The sequence below is a fragment of the Panthera uncia genome (assembly GCF_023721935.1).
Source record: "Panthera uncia isolate 11264 chromosome B2 unlocalized genomic scaffold, Puncia_PCG_1.0 HiC_scaffold_24, whole genome shotgun sequence".
NCBI lineage: Eukaryota > Metazoa > Chordata > Mammalia > Carnivora > Felidae > Panthera > Panthera uncia.
The window spans coordinates 11652315-11670466 of NW_026057580.1; the positions used below are offsets into that span (position 1 = coordinate 11652315).

Genomic DNA, 18152 nt, shown 5'->3' on the forward strand with positions numbered 1-18152 from the left:
CAGCTTTAGCTGCATCCCAAGGGTTCAAACGATTGTGTTTTCATTTTCATTTGTTTTCATGTTCTTTTCTACTTCTTTTACTTCCTGGTTGACCCACTCATTGTTTAGTAACATGTTATTTACCCTCTATGTATTTGTGGTCTTTCTAGGGTTTATCTTATGGTTGACTTCCAGTTTCATAGCGTTGTGGTTTGAAAGAATGCATGGCATAACTTCAATCTTCTTGGGTTTGTTGAGGCTTGTTTGTGGCCTAATATGTGATTTATTCTGGAAAATGTCCCATGTGCACTTGAAAAGAATGTGTATTGTGCAGTTGTAGGATGGAATGGTTTAAGTATATCAGTAAATCCATCTGTTCCAGTATGTCATTCAAAGCTACTGTTTCTGTGTTGATTTTGTTTAGATGATCTGTTCATTGATGTAAGTGAGGTGTTCAAGTCCCCTACTATTATTGTATAATTATCAATGAGTTCCTTTATATTTGTTTTAACTGTTTAATGTACTTGGGTGCTTCTATGCTGGGTGTACAAATATTTACAATTGTTAAAACTTCTTGTTGTATCGTCCCCTTTATTATGATATAATGTCCTTCTTTGTCTCTTGTTACTGTCTTTGTTTAAAGTCTAATTTGTCCAAAAGAAGTATTGCTATTCTGGCTTTCTTTTGACATACATTTACATGACTGATGTTTCTCCATCCCCTCACTTTCAATCTGCAGGTGTCTTTCTTTTTTTTGTATTTTATTTATTTTTATATTTTAGTCAACATACAGTGCAATATTGGTTTCTGAAGTAGCATTCAATGATTCATCACTTACATACAATACCCAGTGCTCATCACAACAGGTGCCCTCCTTAATACCCATCACCCATCTAGCCCATCTCCCGCCCACCTCCCTCCATCAACCCTTAGTTTGTTCTCTGTCATTAAGAGTCTCTTGTGGTTTGTTTTCCTTTCTTCTCTTCCTCCTTATTTCCCATTTGTTCATCTGTTCCACATATGAGTGAAATCATATATTTGTTTTTCTCTGATTGACTTATTTCTCTGCAGTTGTCTTTGGGTCTAAAATGAATCTCTTTGTAAGCAGCATATGGGTAGGACTTTTTTTTTTATTCATGCTGTCACTCTATGTCTTTTGATTGGAGAGTTTAGTGCATTTATGTTCAAAGTAATTATTGATAGATATGTATTTCTTGTCATTTTATTATTTGCTTTGTAGTTGTTTCTGAAGATTTTGTCTGATCCTTTATTTTTCTCATGGTTTGCTGATTTTCTTAGTGATATATTTGGATTTGTTTCTTTTTATTCTTTGCATATTTATTAATGGCTTTTGATATGTGGTTACTGCTAGGTTTTATATAATCTCTTCTGCATATAACAGTCTGTATTAGGTTGATGGTCATTTAAATTTGAGCCCATTCTTTACTCCTTCCCATGTTTTAGATATATGTCATTATATTTTACATTCCTTTATTTTATGAGTTCCTTCACTGATTTTTTACAGAAATATTTATTTTCACTGACTTCGTGTTTACTTTCCTTTATACTCTCAGTTTTGGTCTCTTTTTCCCAAAGAGTCCTCTTTAATATTTCTTGCAGGGCTGGTTTAATGGTCATGAGCTCCTTTAGGTTTTGTTTGTCTGAGAAACAATTGCTCCTTCTATTCTGAATTATAGCCTTCCTTGCTGGACAGAGTATTATTGGCTGCAGATTTTTCCTAATCAGCATTTTGAATATATCATGCCACTCCCTTCTGGCCTGAAATGTTTCTGCTGAAAAATCTCCTGATACACTTAAGGGATTTCCATTGTAACTTCCTACCTTCTTTTGTCTTGCTGCTTTTAGAACTTTTTTTTTTGGTCACTATATTTTGACAGTTTTTTTGTTAAAAAATTTTTAAAATGTTGTATTTATTTTTGAGAGAGTGCAAGTGGGGTAGGGGCACAGAGAGAGGGAGACAGAGGATCTAAAGCAGGCTCTGTGCTGACAGCAGTGAGCCCAATACAGGGCTAACTCACAAACCATGAGATCACGACCTGAGCCAAAGTCGGACACTCAACTGACTGAACCACCCAGGTGCCCCTATATTTTGCCAATTTAGTTACAATATGTTTGGTGTAGCTCTGCTTTGTTGATTTTGATGAGGGTTCTCTGTGCCTCCTGGGTTTGGATGTCTGTTTTCTTTCCTAGATTAGGAAAGTTTTTAGCTATTATTTCTTCAAATAGTTTTTCTGCCCTCTTTTCCCTCTCTTCTTCTTTTGGGACTCCTATAATGTGAATGTTGTTATGTATGATTGAGTCACTCATTTCATTAAATCTATTCTCATTTTTCATAATCTTGTTTTCTTTTGTTCAGCTTGATTACTTTCCATTTCTAGGTCATGAATTAATTCCTCGGTTTCTTTCAGCCTGCTGTTCATTCCATCAAGTGTTCTTCTCATTTAATTTAATGAGTCTTATACCTCTACGTTATTCCTTATCTCTATGTTAAGGGTCTGATTCATGTCTTTCACTCTTAAGTCCAATGAGTATCCTCATGATCATGGCTTTAAATTCTCCATTATGCATGTTACTTATATCTCTTTTGCTTAGATCTCTGGCCATGGTCTTGTCCTGTTATTTCATTTGGGATACATTTCTCTGTCCTGTCATTTTGTCTAAGTTTCTGTGCCCGTTTCTCTGTTAGGAAAGTCAGCTGTGTCTCTTGTTCTTGGGGGTAATGGCCTTATGAAGAAGAGTTCTGTAGTGCTGTATAGTGTAGTGTCCCCTCTTCCCCAGAGCTTGGCACTTCCAGGAGTGTCTCCAATGTTGTTGTGTGTGCTCTGCTGTTTTGTCCTGGCTGCTTTATCCTCCAGGCCAGTCATCTGCAGAGCCTTTCTTTGCCTATTGTGGGCAGTTTTTTGCCCCTGGCCTGAATATGGCACATTTAACTAAGTATGATCTGGCCTCTTTGTGAAATGAGATCTGTCACCACTGCCACAGGAACCAAGGCTCCAGAAAATTCCCATGTGGGGAGATGTGGTCTGAGCAGGGCCAGTGTTCTGAGGCAGGGGGTGGGGGGGGTGGGGTGTCACTGCGCTGGGACTGATGCAAGTGTGACTGGGAAGGGTAGTTCCATTGGAGCTAGGGGACAAGGCTAGATGTAAGCAAGTTAGATAGCAAGTGTTGGTGCTGCACTGGTTCCCGCAGGTGGCCCTTGCTTATGCTAGGGTGTGTGAGGGGGGGGGGGGGGGGGGGGGGGGGGGGGGGGGGAGGATGGCATTGGCAGTTCCTTTGTTCCCAGAGGGATCTCCCTGTGAATGCTCTCTGGGATGTGCTCGATGAGCAAATACCTCCCCACTGTGTATTCCAGACACCTTTCAGATCACTGTTTCCACACTGTATGTCTGAGGGCTGTTTGCCCTGCCTTTTCTCCAAGGGCAGCACAATGTGTTCTGGGCTCTATCCCAGCAAGCCTGCTGACCTTTAAAACTCCAGGCTTTAAGCTCCTTTCATTGCAAAAACTCATGAAATTCAGCCTCTCTCAGTTTCCAAACCACCTGCTTGGGTATTTGTTTTCCCTGTGTGCTGGTCTGTTTCTCACCCTTCTCCATGACTGTGGCCACAGGCATTTCTCTCCAAAACTGCATCTCTGCACTTCCTACCTTCTTCAATGTAGCCTCTTCTCTACCTTTAGTTGTAGAGTTTGTGCTGCCAGTCTTGAGGTCAATTTCTGGGGTATTTAGGATGATTTGTTAGTTATCTAGTTGTATTCATGGGATGAGATGAGCCTAAGGTCCTCCTACTCTGCAGCCATCTTTAATAGCTATGTTTTAAATGAGAGATACACAGCTATTTATTTATGGTTGAATTTGGATTTGCATAACAAATACTGTGGTAGTGAGATGCCTCCTAAGGTCCCTGCCTCCTGAGATTCATGCCCTTTTGTAATCCTTTCCTCTAGAGTATGGGCCAGACTTATTCATGCAATTCTGGTGAACAGAATACGACAAAAGTGACGGCATATTGCAAAAGACTATGAACCCATGGTGAGCATCCTCTGTTGACCCTCCCTCTATCTCTAATGAAAGCCAATTGCCATGTTGTAAATTGTCATATGGGGAGGCCCACATGCCAAGGAACTAATGTGACCTGTCAATAGCCAGGAGGGACCTGAGGCTTCCTAACAGCCATGTGGATGATCTTGAAACCATATCCTCCCCTAGTGAAGCCCTTAGATGGCTGTAGCCCCAGCTGATATCTTGATTGCAGACTTCTGAGGGACTCTGAGCCAGAAGATCCAGCTGAGCTATGCCCAGATTCCTGTTCCTTAGAAATTGTTATAAAACTGACTTCAGAAGATGGCAGCATAGGAGGACGCTGGGTTCACTTCGTCCTGCTGATCACTTAGATTCCACCTACACCTGCCTAAATAACCCAGAAAACCACCAGAAGACTAGCAGAACAGATTCTCCGGAGCCAAGTGCAGATGAGAGGCCCACGGAAGAGGGTAGGAAGGGCAGAGAGGCGGTGCACGCTACAGGGACTGGTGGGAGGGAGCCGGGGCGGAGGGGCGGCCGGCGGGCCAAGCAGAGCCCCCAAGTCTGGCTTGCAAAAGCAGAGGGGCTGGACGGAGTGTGTTCGGACAGCCAGGGGGACTTAACATCTGGAAGGTTATAAGTTAGCAGCTCTGCTCGGAGAGCGGGAAGGCTGGAGGACAACGGGAGGGAGAGTTGCTAAGCCCCAGGACGACAGAGCTCAGTTAGCGGGGAACAAAGGTGCTCACCAGCGCCATCTCCCTTGCCCATCCCCCAGCCAAAATCCCAAAGGGAACCACTTCCTGCCAGGGAACTTACTTGCACCGCGCAAACACCCAATGCTGTGCTTCTGCGGAGCCACCCCTCAGGAGGCAGGTCTGACTCCCTCCTGCTGCTGCAGGGCCCCTCCCGAAGCGGTTCACCAAAGGAGAAGCAGGAGAAGCGAGCTGAGCCTGCCCCTCCCGCCCCCGTGCACCTTGCCTATCCACCCCAGCTAATAGGCCAGATCCCCAGCACCACAAGCCTGGCAGTGTGCAAGTAGCCCAGATGGGCCATGCCACCCCACAGTGAATCCCACCCGTAGGAGAGGGAAAGAGAAGGCACACACCAGTCTGACTGTGGCCCCAGTGGTGGGCTGGGGGCAGACATCAGGTCTGACTGCCGCCCCACCCACAAACGCAAGTTATTCAAAACAGCACAGGGGAAGTGCCCTGCAGTTCCGCACCACTTCAGGAACTATCCAAAATGACGAAACGGAAGAATTCCCCTCAAAAGAATCTCCAGGAAATAACAACAGCTAATGAACTGATCAAAAAGGATTTAAACAATATAACAGAAAGTGAATTTAGAATAATAGTCATAAAATTAATCGCTGGGCTTGAGAACAGTATAGAGGACAGCAGAGAATCTATTGCTACAGAGATCAAGGGACTAAGGAACAGTCAGGAGGAGCTAAAAAATGTGATAAACGAGCTGCAAAATAAAATGGAAACGACCACGGCTTGGATTGAAGAGGCAGAGGTGAGAATAGGTGAACTAGAAGATAAAATTATGGAAAAAGAAGCTGAGAAAAAGAGAAATAAAAAAATCCAGGAGTATGAGGGGAAAATTAGAGAACTAAGTGATGCACTAAAGAGAAATAATATATGCATAATTGGTATTCCAGAGGAGGAAGAGATAGGGAAAGGTGTTGAAGGTGTACTTGAAGAAATAATAGCTGAAAACTTCCCGGATCTGGGGAAGGAAAAAGGCATTGAAATCCAAGAGGCACAGAGAACTCCCTTCAGACGTAACTTGAATCGATCTTCTGCATGACATATCATAGTGAAACTGGCAAAATACAAGGATAAAAAAAAAATTCTGAAAGCAGTGAGGGATAAACGTGCTCTAACTTATAAAGGGAGACCTATAAGACTTGTGACCGATCTCTCTTCTGAAGCTTGGCAGGCCAGAAAGGAATGGCAGGAGATCTTCAATGTGATGAACAGGAAAAATATGCAGCCGAGAATCCTTTATCCAGCAAGTCTTTCATTTAGAATAGAAGGAGAGATAAAGGTCCTCCCAAACAAAGAAAAAACTGAAAGAATTCGTCACCACAAACCAGCCCTACAAGAGATCCTGAGGGGGATCCTGTGAGACAAAGTACCAGAGACATCGCTACAAGCATAAAACATACAGACATCACAATGACTCTAAACCCATATCTTTCTATAACACTGAATATAAATGGACTAAATGCTCCAACCAAAAGACATAGGGTATCAGAATGGATAAAAAACAAGACTCATCTATTTGCTGTCTACGAGACTCATTTTAGACTTGAGGACACCTTCAGATTGAGAGTGACGGGATGGAGAACTATTTATCATGCTACTGGAAGTCAAAAGAAAGCTGGAGTAGCAATACTTCTATCAGACAAACTAGACTTTAAATTAAACGTTGTAACAAGAGATGAAGAAGGGCATTATATAATAATTACAGGGTCTATCCATCAGGAAGAGCTAACAATTATAAATGTCTATGCACTGAATACGGGAGCCCCCAAATATATAAAACAATTACTCACAAACATAAGCAACCTTATTGATAAGAATGTGGTAATTGCAGGGGACTTTAACACCCCACTTACAGAAATGGATAGATCATCTAGACACACAGTCAATAAAGAAACAAGGGCCCTGAATGATACATTGGATCAGATGGACTTGACAGATATATTTAGAACTCTGCATCCCAAAGCAACAGAATATACTTTCTTCTCGAGTGCACATGGAACATTCTCCAAGATAGATCATGTACTGGGTCACAAAACAGCCCTTCATAAATATACAAGAATTGAGATCATACCATGCATGCTTTCAGACCACAATGCTATGAAGCTTGAAATCAAGCACAGGAAAAAGTCTGGAAAATCTCCAAAAGCATGGAGGTTAAAGAACACCCTACTAAAGAATGAGTGGGTCAACCAGGCAATTAGAGAAGAAATTAAAAAATATATGGAAACAAACGAAAATGAAAATACAAATATCCAAACGCTTTGGGATGCAACGAAGGCAGTCCTGAGAGGAAAATACATTGCAATCCAGGCCTATCTCAAGAAACAAGAAAAATCCCAAATACAAAATCTCACAGCACACCTAAAGGAAATAGAAGCAGAACAGCAAAGACAGCCTAAACCCAGCAGAAGAAGAGAAATAATAAAAATCAGAGCAGAAATAAACAATATAGAATCTAAAAAAACTGTAGACCAGATCAACGAAACCAAGAGTTGGTTTTTTGAAAAAATAAACAAAATTGATAAACCTCTAGCCAGGTTTCTCAAAAAGAAAAGGGAGATGACCCAAATAGATAAAATCATGAATGAAAATGGAATTATTACAACCAGTCCCTCAGAGATACAAGCAATTATCAGCGAATACTATGAAAAATTATATGCCAACAAACTGGACAACCTGGAAGAAATGGACAAATTCCTAAACACCCACACGCTTCCAAAACTCAATCAGGAGGAAATAGAAAGCTTGAACAGACCCATAACCAGTGAAGAAATTGAATCAGTTATCAAAAATCTCCCAACAAATAAGAGTCCAGGACCAAATGGTTTCTCAGGCCAGTTCTACCAGACGTTTAAAGCAGAAATAATACCTATCCTTCTCAAGCTATTCCAAAAAATAGAAAGGGAAGGAAAACTTCCAGACTCATTCTATGAAGCCAGTATTACTTCGATTCCTAAACCAGACAGAGACCCAGTAAAAAAAGAGAACTACAGGCCAATATCCCTGATGAATATGGATGCAAAAATTCTCAAGAAGATGCTAGCAAATCGAATTCAACAGCATATAAAAAGAATTATTCACCATGGTCAAGTGGGATTCATTCTTGGGATGCAGGGCTGGTTCAACATTCACAAATCGATCAACGTGATACCTCACATTAATAAAAGAAAAGATAAGAACCATATGATCCGGTCAATCGATGCAGAAAAGGCATTTGACAAAATTCAGCAACGTTTCTTAATAAAAACCCTCCAGAAAGTCGGGATAGAAGGAACATACTTAAAGATCATAAAAGCCATTTATGAAAAGCCCACAGCTAACATCATCCTCAATGAGGAAAAACTGAGAGCGTTTTCCCTGAGATCAGGAACACGACAGGGATGTCCACTCTCACCGCTGTTGTTTAACATAGTGTTGGAAGTTCCAGCATCAGCAATCAGACAACAAAAGGAAATCAAAGGCATCAAAATTGGCAAAGATGAAGTCATGCTTTCACTTTTTGCAGATGACATATTATACATGGAAAATCCGATAGACTCCACCAAAAGTCTGCTAGAACTCATACATGAATTCAGCAAAGTTTCAGGATACAAAATCAATGTACAGAAATCAGTTGCATTCTTATACACTAACAATGAAGCCACAGAAAGACAAATAAAGAAACTGATCCCATTCACAATTGCACCAAGAAGCATAAAATACCTGGGGATAAATCTAACCAAAGATGTAAAAGAGCTGTATGCTGAAAACTATGGAAAGCTTATGAAGGAAATTGAAGAAGATATAAAGAAATGGAAAAACATTCCGTGCTCATGGATTGGAAGAATAAATATTGTCAAAATGTCAATACTACCCAAAGCTATCTACACATTCAATGCGATCCCAATCAAAACTGCACCAGCATTCTTCTTGAAACTGGAACAAGCAATCCTAAAATTCATATGGAACCACAAAAGGCCCTGAATAGCCAGAGTAATTTTGAAGAAGAAAACCAAAGCAGGAGGCATCACAATCCCAGACTTTAGCCTCTACTACAAAGCTGTCATCATCAAGACAGCATGGTATTGGCACAACAACAGACACATAGACCAATGGAATAGAATAGAAACCCCAGAACTAGACCCACAAACGTATGGCCAACTCATCTTTGACAAAGCAGGAAAGAACATCCAGTGGAAAAAAGACAGTCTCTTTAACAAATGGTGCTGGGAGAACTGGACAGCAACATGCAGAAGATTGAAACTAGACCACTTTCTTACACCATTCACAAAAATAAACTCAAAATGGATAAAGGACCTGAATGTGAGACAGGAAACCATCTAGAGGAGAAACGCTAGAGGAGAAAGCAGGAAAAGACCTCTCTGACCTCAGTCATAGCAATTTCTTACTTGACACATCCCCAAAGGCAAGGGAATTAAAAGCAAAAATGAACTACTGGGACCTCATGAAGATAAAAAGCTTCTGCACAGCAAAGGAAACAACCAACAAAACTAAAAGGCAACCAACAGAATGGGAAAAGATATTTGCAAATGACATATCGGATAAAGGGCTAGTATCCAAAATCTATAAAGAGCTCACCAAACTCCACACCTGAAAATCAAATAACCCAGTGAAGAAATGGGCAGAAAGCATGAATAGACACTTCTCTAAAGAAGACATCCAGATGGCCAACAGGCACATGAAATGATGCTCAACGTTGCTCCTCATCAGGGAAATACAAATCAAACCCACACTCAGATATCACCTCACGCCAGTCAGAGTGCCGAAAATGAACAAATCAGGAGACTATAGATGCTGGCGAGGATGTGGAGAAATGGGAACCCTCTTGCACTGTTGGTGGGAATGCAAATTGATGCAGCCGCCCTGGAAAACAGTGTGGAGGTTCCTCAGAAAATTAAAAATAGACCTACCCTATGACCCAGCAATAGCACTGCTAGGAATTTACCCAAAGGATACAGGAGTACTGATGCATAGGGGCACTTGTACCCCAATGTTTATAGCAGCACTCTCAACAATAGCCAAATTATGGAAAGAGCCTAAATGTCCATCAACTGATGAATGGATAAAGAAATTGTGGTTTATATACACAATGGAGTACTACGTGGCAATGAGAAAGAATGAAATATGGCCCTTTGTAGCAACGTGGATGGAACTGGAGCGTGTGATGCTAAGTGAAATAAGCCATACAGAGAAAGACAGATACCATATGGTTTCACTCTTATGTGGATCCTGAGAAACTTAACAGAAACCCATGGGGGAGGGGGAGGAAAAAAAAAAAAGAGGTTAGAGTGGGAGAGAGCCAAAGCATAAGAGACTCTTAAAAACTGAGAACAAACTGAGGGTTGATGGGGGGTGGGAGGGAGGGGAGGGTAGGTGATGGGTAGTGAGGAGGGCACCTTTTGGGATGAGCACTGCATGTTGTATGGAAACCAATTTGACAATAAATTTCATATATTGAAAAAAAAAACTGACTTCAGTGGGCAAAACAGCACCCCCAAGCGGGGGCCAGAGCCACTTACACCAACACCTGCCTCTGGGTCCACCCCCGCCCCCCCACCCACACCCTGCAGGTGCATCTCCACTAGGGCAAGTCCACCTGAGAATCAGTGCAGCCCGCCCACCTCCCAGCAAACCAGCACAATACCTTTAACTACAACAGAGTGCTACAAAGCTTCAGCTCTAGGGTGAATAGGATCTAGCTTCCCCCACCCAACCCCACCACCCCCAGGATACAGAACAAGCAATTTATATTTTTATTTATTTTAAAAGAAGTTTATTTATTTATTTTTGGATCTAGCTTCTTTTGACAAACAGACAAAACCACAAAACACAGCCTCCCCCCACAACCCTTTTTTGAATTTACAACATGAGAAGATGGAGAAATTCACCCCAAAAGAAAAAACAGGAAGAAGGAATGGTCAGAGGTTTAATCAATACAGATATAAGTAAAATGTCTGAACTAGAATTTAAAACAATTATAGGGGGCCTGGGTGGCTCAGTCAGTTAAGTGTCCAATTCAATTTCGGCTCAGGTCATAATCTTAAGGTTTATGGGTTCAAGCCCAGTGTTGGGCTTTACACTGTCAGTGTGAAGCCTGCTTGGGATTCTCCTGCTCTCCTTCCCTCTCTGCCCCTCCTCCACTTGTGTTTATGCATGCTCTCTCTCAAAAATAAATAAATAAAATGAAAAAAAATAAAACAACAATTATAAGGATACTAGCTGGGTTTGAAAAAAGCATAAAAGTCACAAAAGAATCCCTTACTGCAGGGATAAAATAACTAAAGCTGAAATAAAATGCTGTAACTGTGAGCAAACCAAAACCAAAAAGAAATAAAAGGTCCAAATCGTCAAGAAAGAAGTCACACTTTCACTATTTGCAGACAACATGATACTCTACGTAGAAAACCTGAAAGACTCCGCCAAAAAATTGCTAGAACTAATACATGAATTCACCAAAGTTGCAGGATAAAAAATCAATGTACACAAATCGGTTGCATTTCTATACACCAATAAGGAAGCAGCAGAAAGAGAAATCAAGGAATTGATCCCTTTTACAACTGCACCAAAAACCAGAAGATACCTAGGAATAAACCTAATCAAAGAGGTAAAAGATCTGGACCCTAAAAAGTACAGAAAACATATGAAGGAAATTGAAGAGGACACAAAGAAATGGAAAACATTCCATGCTCACGGACTGGAAGAACAAACATTATTAAAATGTCTGTAATACCCAGGGGTACCTGGGTGGCTCAGTTGGTTGAGCGTCTGACTCTTGATTTTGGCTTGGGTCATGATCCTAGGGTCGTAGGATCCCATGAGCTCAGCATGGAGCCTGCTTGGGATTCTCTCTCTCTCTCTCTCTCTCTCTCTCTCTCTCTGTCTCTCTGTCTCTTCCCCCCAACCCTGTCTGTAAAAAAAAAAAAAAAAAAAAAAAAGTCTCTACTACCCAAAGCAATCTACACATTTTTTTAAATTAATTTTTTGGGAGTCTATTTATTTTTGAAAGAAAGAGAGAGAGAGAGAGAGAGAGAGAGAGAGAGAGAGACAGAGCAAGCGAGGGAGGGGTAGAGAGAGAGGGAGGCACAGGATACAAAGCAGGCTCCAAGCTCTGAGCTGTCAGCACAGAGCCTGACGCAGGGCTTGAACTCACGAACCGCGAGATCATGACCTGAGCTGAAGTCAATGCTCAATCGACTGAGCCACCCAGGTGCCCCACAATCTACACATTTAATGCAATCACTATCAAAATGACACCAGCATTCTTCACAGAGCTAGAACAATCCTAAAATTTGCATGGAAACACAAAAGACCCCAAATAGCCAAAGCAATCCTGAAAAAGAAAAGCAATGCTGAAAGCACCATAATTCCAGACTTCAAACTATATTACAAAGCTGTAGTCATCAAGGCAGTATGGGTCAAAAACAGACACATGGATCAATGGAACAGAATAGAAAATCCAGAAATAGACCCACAACTATATGGTCGACTCATATTCAACTAAGCAGAAAAGAATATCCAATGGCATAAAGACTGTCTCTTCAAAATGGTGGTGGAAAAACTGGATTGCAAAATGCAGATGAAACTGAACCACTTTCTTACACCATACACAAAAATAAATTCAAAATGGATGAAAGACCTAATCATGAGATGGAAACCATCAAAATCCTAGAGGAGAACACAGGCAGCAACTTCTTCAAACTTGGCCATTGCAACTTCTTACTTGACACATTGCCAGAGGCAAGGGACACAAAAGCAAACATGAACTATTGGGACTTCATCAAGATAAAAAGCTGCACAGCAAAGGAAACAATCAACAAAACTAAAAGGCAACTTACAGAATGGAAGATCTTTGCAAAAGACATATCTCATAAAGGGTTAGCATCCAAAATCTATAAAGAACTTACTAAACTGAACACCCAAAAAACAAACAATCCAGTTAAGAAAAGGGCAGAAGACATGAATAGACATTTTTCCAAAGTAGACATCCATATGGCCAGTAGACACATGAAAAGATGCTCAACATCACTCATCACTAGAGAAATACAAATCAAAACCACGATGAGATACCACATCACACCTGTCAGAATGGCTAAAAGTAACAACACAAGAAACAACAGGTGTTGGTGAGGATGTAGAGAAAGGGGAACCCTCTTGCACTTGGAATCCCTCTTGGTGGGAATGCAAACTGGTGCAGCCACTCTGGAGAACAGTATGTAGGTTTCCCAAAAAGTTAAAAATAGAACTACCCTACAATCCAGCAATTGCACTACTCAGTATTTACCAAAAGGATACAAAAATCCTGATTTGAAGGAGTACATGTATGTTGTTTATGTTGAAGGAGTCCTGATGTTTATAGCAGCATTATCAACAATAGCCAAAAAAGAGCCCAAATGTCCATTTGATGAATGGATAAAGATGTGAGATACACACACACACTGCTGTCAAAAGAAATGAAATCTTGACATTTGCAATGATGTGGATGGAGCTACAGTGTATTATGATAAGTGAAATAAGTCAGTCAGAGAAAGATATCATTTGATTTCATTCATGTGGAATTTAAGAAACAAAACAGACAAACATATGGGAAGGGAATAAAAAAGAGAGGGACACAAACCATTAGAAACTCTGTAAAAAAATTTTTTTTAACGTTTATTTTTGAGAGACTGAGCACAAGTGGGGGAAGGACAGAGAGAGAGGGAGACACAGAATCTGAAGCAGGCTCCAGGCTCTGAACTGTCAGCACACAGCCTGATGCAGGGCTTGAACTCACAAACTGTGAGATCATGACCTGGGTTGAGGTTGGACACTTAATTGATTGAGCCACCCAAGTCACCCATAGAGACTTTTAATGATAGAGAACTGATGGTTGATGGAGGGAGTTGGGTTGGGGATGGGTAAATGTGTGATGGGTATTAAAGAGGGCACTTGTTATGATGAACCCTGGGTGTTGTATGTAAGTAATGAATCATTGAATTCTACTCCTGAAACCAATATTACACTATGTGTTAAGCAACTAGAATTTAAATTAAAAAAAATTAGTAAACATGAAAAAGGACACAGTTTTGGAAGGATGAATATGACTTCTAGTTAGAGGAATCTATTCTGATGAAAACACAAAACAGATGAACAAACCACAAACACCTAAGTGAACCATATTCCACATGGTTTCATCTATTTCCCAACTGGAACATGATTTCCACAGTCTCCCCACAAGAGGGATATCACTTAATGAACTCAGCCATGAAATCAAAACTCAAAGTTCCCTCATTATCCCACTATGGGCATGTTCAGTCATGTGCAATCAACAAAACACTCCAAACAAACTTAGCCAAAAATCACACCCAGTGTACAAGAATGAGTAAGATCAGAAATGAGACTCATGGATGGAGCCAAGGAACAAGAACTGAAGATGAAAAGGGTCCAGGTCTACAGGAGGTGCACTTTCAGGCTACATGTTTATGTTGGTTGTTGCAGTTGACCCAGGTAGACACTATCTCCAGAAATAAACTGTTACAAAGTAACTGAGAAACAGTTACTTGCACACTATTTACTATCTTTCATGCAATATAGTTACTTGCACATTATGTACTACTTTTCATGTAATTTAGTTACTTGCACACTATTTACTATTTTTCATGCAAGTAACCTATTGACATACGGAGTCAATGGGAAAACTGAGTCAAGGATGAAGGCAAAATAAAGATGTGGTAGATTGCTACACTGGTGGTCCCCAGGGAACAAATGAACCTTCTGGTATGCATGCTCCTTCCCTGTTGAATCTGGGCTTGGTTACTTGCTTTGTCAAGGGGACATCAATCAGCAAGTGTGATGAGAACAGAGGCTTGATAAGTTCTTGCACCTTGGAGCTTGACCTCTTAACTGCTTTCGGTGGAAGCCAGAGGGCATGTAAGAGGTCCAACCTCCTTGAGAGACCTATGCTGTAAGAACATCAAAACCAGCTATGTAGTAGGCCACACAGAAAAGCAAGGAGGTGGCAGACATGCATATGAACCTTCTGGGCTCTTCTAGACCAGGTACCACAGACAGCAGCTAAATGCAGCTGAGTCACTCCAGCTGATGCCATATGGAATAGAAGAAACTAGCCAGTTAGGCTCTCAGAAAGCATAGTCCACAAAATCATTGTTTGAAGCCACATCATGCAGTGATTTTTATGCAGCAATAAATAAGTACAACACAGGATTTATAAGAGCAAGAGAAGAAAGAAAATTGTATTCTGGGAATCGTGAATTTTGTTTGTATATGTTTGAGGGAAATTGATTAGCTGGCACCCAGCAAGAGGTCAGTCTGAAATTCTGTCTTTGAGTAAGTTCCCTAGGGACATCAAATAAAACAATTTTTGTTGTTTACTCATTCTCAAGAAAATCCTGAGGGTTTATCTATGCGGCACAGTTGTGTACTGTCCACCAAATGTCCTTTCGTTATCACCTTTGACCTTGTTCAGGTTTGTACCACTTCTCATATTAGAATTTTATAGAAGAAAACCAAGAGATTGGGAAAGATCAGCTTGGAGTGAGCCTGGAGGATCTGAAGCCATTCTGACCCCCTAAACTTTTTTTCCTTGTCTAAAAACGACATCAGTGGCATCAGCAGTCTGTTTAGCCCTTTAGTCAACAGTGAGGGCTACCTAAATAAAAAATATTCTATGAAGGCTCAAGCTCTTGCCAACAACCCTGGATCCTGAGTTCCAAATGTGGCATTACACTAAGGAAGCAGGGATGAAGGAGCACTGGGGTCAGTATCCTGGAAATGGAAGCTGCTCAGTGGGCAAGTGGTTTATAGAAATCAGGATCTCCCCAAATTGTAGGAATATGAACATGGTAAAGACAGAGAGGTTAGCCAGTGACAGAGAAATACAAACTGAAACAGAGGAAAATAGAATGAAGAGCTGAAATACTCACAGAATCACACAAAGTGAGACACCAATATACTTTATTTATTTCGAAGATAAGGTGAATCCATCACTGGTGGCTGGAGCTCTCATGCTGCACTTTCTCCTCACAGAGGTGGGCTAGAATGGGGTGGGCTGTGTTTGGCAGGGGTTGTGGAGATTTGGGATCTGTGTAGATGAGAATTTGGGTTTTATAAGACTGTGGCACCTCTCACAGCAATGTAGAATCCACCTGTGTAACCTCATCAGACCTATGCCCCCCATCACTCCTATCTTCCTGGAGTATCCTCAGTTTTCCCCTACAAACCTCTCACCTGCCTGGCTCCCCAGCTGGGCCTCAGGCCGGTCTCCCCAGAGCAGATGATCAGGATCATTGAGGAAACGTTGGCTGCGCTGGCATGTCAGGCAGGTCTGTACTGTCCAGCGCTGTCCCCTGCATCCTGGGGTTTAAGCAGGGGTGGGGTGGGGAAAGAGTGCCCAGATTTAGGAGAAGAAAAGCTCTCCTTCATCCAATTTTGCCTCCACTGTTTTTCGGTACAAATTCCAACCCTCCCCAACTTTGAATACAAATTTGAGATGTCTTACCCCTGCTTAAAGTCCATCAATTTTTTTGTATCCTTTAAGATAAAGTCCAAAGTCCTTAGAAGTCTCTTTAAGATCTGCCCTGTTTCCTTCTCCAGCCTCATGCTTTAACCTTGCCTACCTCAAACTCCAGGCTCCTAAACTCTGGTCTCCTTGACAGCACCACAAGCTCTCTTGTCTCAGAGTCCTCACACATGCCTAGAATTTCCATCTCTTCACTCCTTTTGCTTATCATGAACCTCATCACTACTGGTATAAGTAATGTTACCTCCCCAATTAAAGCATTTTTCTACACTATTTTAATTGTTTCTTAGTCTATTCTATCAGACTATAATTTCAATGAGAATAATGTATCTCATACAATACTTGATACACCTTAGAAAAATCAATATTTGTTGAATGAATGAATGAACAGTGATGTGAATCCTGTCCTCCACAATGCAAAATAACACCTATTATTATGTATGGGTGGGTTACCTCTTATAGCAACATCATTTCCCTATTGTCCAGATCTTAGTTTGTCCAAGAGGAGTTAACAATTTAACCCAAAGCTGGAAAATGTCGGCTGCTGCAAATCCCACGCTAGACGCCCATCTAAAGCGAGGAAGGGGATCCCCTCCGCAACCCACTACTGCTCCTCAGTCACCCCACGTTAGTAGGAGCACTCACGTCTCTGACGCTGGGTGCAGGTGAGACCAGGGATAAGAAGGGAAGAGCAGCCACGACAGAGGGTCCTCTTCACTGAGGGGTCCCTGTGGGCGGATGGTGATCCAAGCGCCTGCGCTCATTCTCCCCATTCTTCCCCACGTCCCGCCCGCCACCAGGCTCCCGGAGCGTCTCACCGCCGCAAGACCAGCCGCTTTGCGATGGTCCTCTCCGTGTGGCAGTAAAACCTCGCCAGCGCCTGGTTCTTGGGGTCCTGCGCAAGGACACAGTGGGCGGCCTAGGGGAGGGAAACCATCACTCGGTGGCCGGCCAAACCCAGTCGCCTCCCCAAACGCCCCGACGGACTTGCCTGGTACAGGAAGTTTAGCCTCTGGAAGGCCTCTCGGTCCTTTACTGGGCCAGCCATCGACGCTGCACTAGCTCCTCACAAACGAGCGTCCGCAGGTCCTGCCCCTCCGATAGCTCCGTCTCGGGCGCCTGCACAAGGCCTCCTGGGAAGTGTAGTTCCTGGGCCTCTCTCAGGGAGATCCTTACTCTGGCGCCACCCTGTGGCCTCACAGACCCAGCTGTTTGTAAACCCATACTCATCCATGCAATCCAAGCCCAGGGCACCTTTCTGAATTTTGGCTTTCTTCTAGTCTTCCTCAAGCCCATGATCAACTGTACTAGGTAGGAAAGGCTAGTGGAACAGGAGATTATCTTAAACTAGGAAATATTTTCAGGACAGAAGACTGGTCTCTTTATGTAGATAGGCTGGGGAGATGGTTATATGCAATGTATTCCTGCTAGAACTTCTTCCCTACTCTCCACAAGCCAAAGGTAGATAGATGCCTGGAAGATCTACAGACTGAAGAAACAGAAGTTATACATTCAAAAAAAGCACTGGTACTGGTGGGAGTGAAATTGGAAAGGATCATGAGGGTGGTGGAGGGAGGGAAGTACAGCTTATTCCCATTCCTTTCCACTTACCCAAAAAACACTTCCTGTTATGCAGTGCTAGACACATAGTAGGTGATCCTAGCTAACTCCTAGTCTTAGGTACTGGAGCACAGAAATTTTGACAGCATCTCCTGTCTCTGAAACTCTCCCCTACCCCAGACCCCTACCCAAGGCATATATTTAACATCCCTTACTCTGACCTCAGTCTCCTGTTTGTTCTGTTTGACATCCTGTGTTTACCTTTGTCTCATAGATAATGACCAG

General features: G+C 42.0%; 1 protein-coding gene across 2 annotated transcripts; it reads right to left on the reverse strand.

Annotated features, from left to right (window-relative positions):
• Positions 1–15193: 15193 nt before the first annotated feature.
• On the reverse strand, positions 15194–18061 carry RPP21 (ribonuclease P/MRP subunit p21). Of its 2 annotated transcripts, none has more exons than XM_049653710.1 (5): positions 17299–18061; positions 17126–17226; positions 16953–17035; positions 16009–16141; positions 15194–15869 (listed from the first exon to the last, which is right to left on the reverse strand). In XM_049653710.1, exons 1-5 carry the CDS (start codon positions 17353–17355, stop codon positions 15809–15811), a joined length of 435 nt encoding a protein of 144 aa, XP_049509667.1. In that variant the 5' UTR covers positions 17356–18061; the 3' UTR covers positions 15194–15808. The 2 variants fall into 2 exon arrangements, with proteins under 2 accessions (XP_049509667.1, XP_049509666.1); XM_049653709.1 differs by having other exon boundaries at positions 15462–15869; positions 16016–16141.
• Positions 18062–18152: the final 91 nt, after the last annotated feature.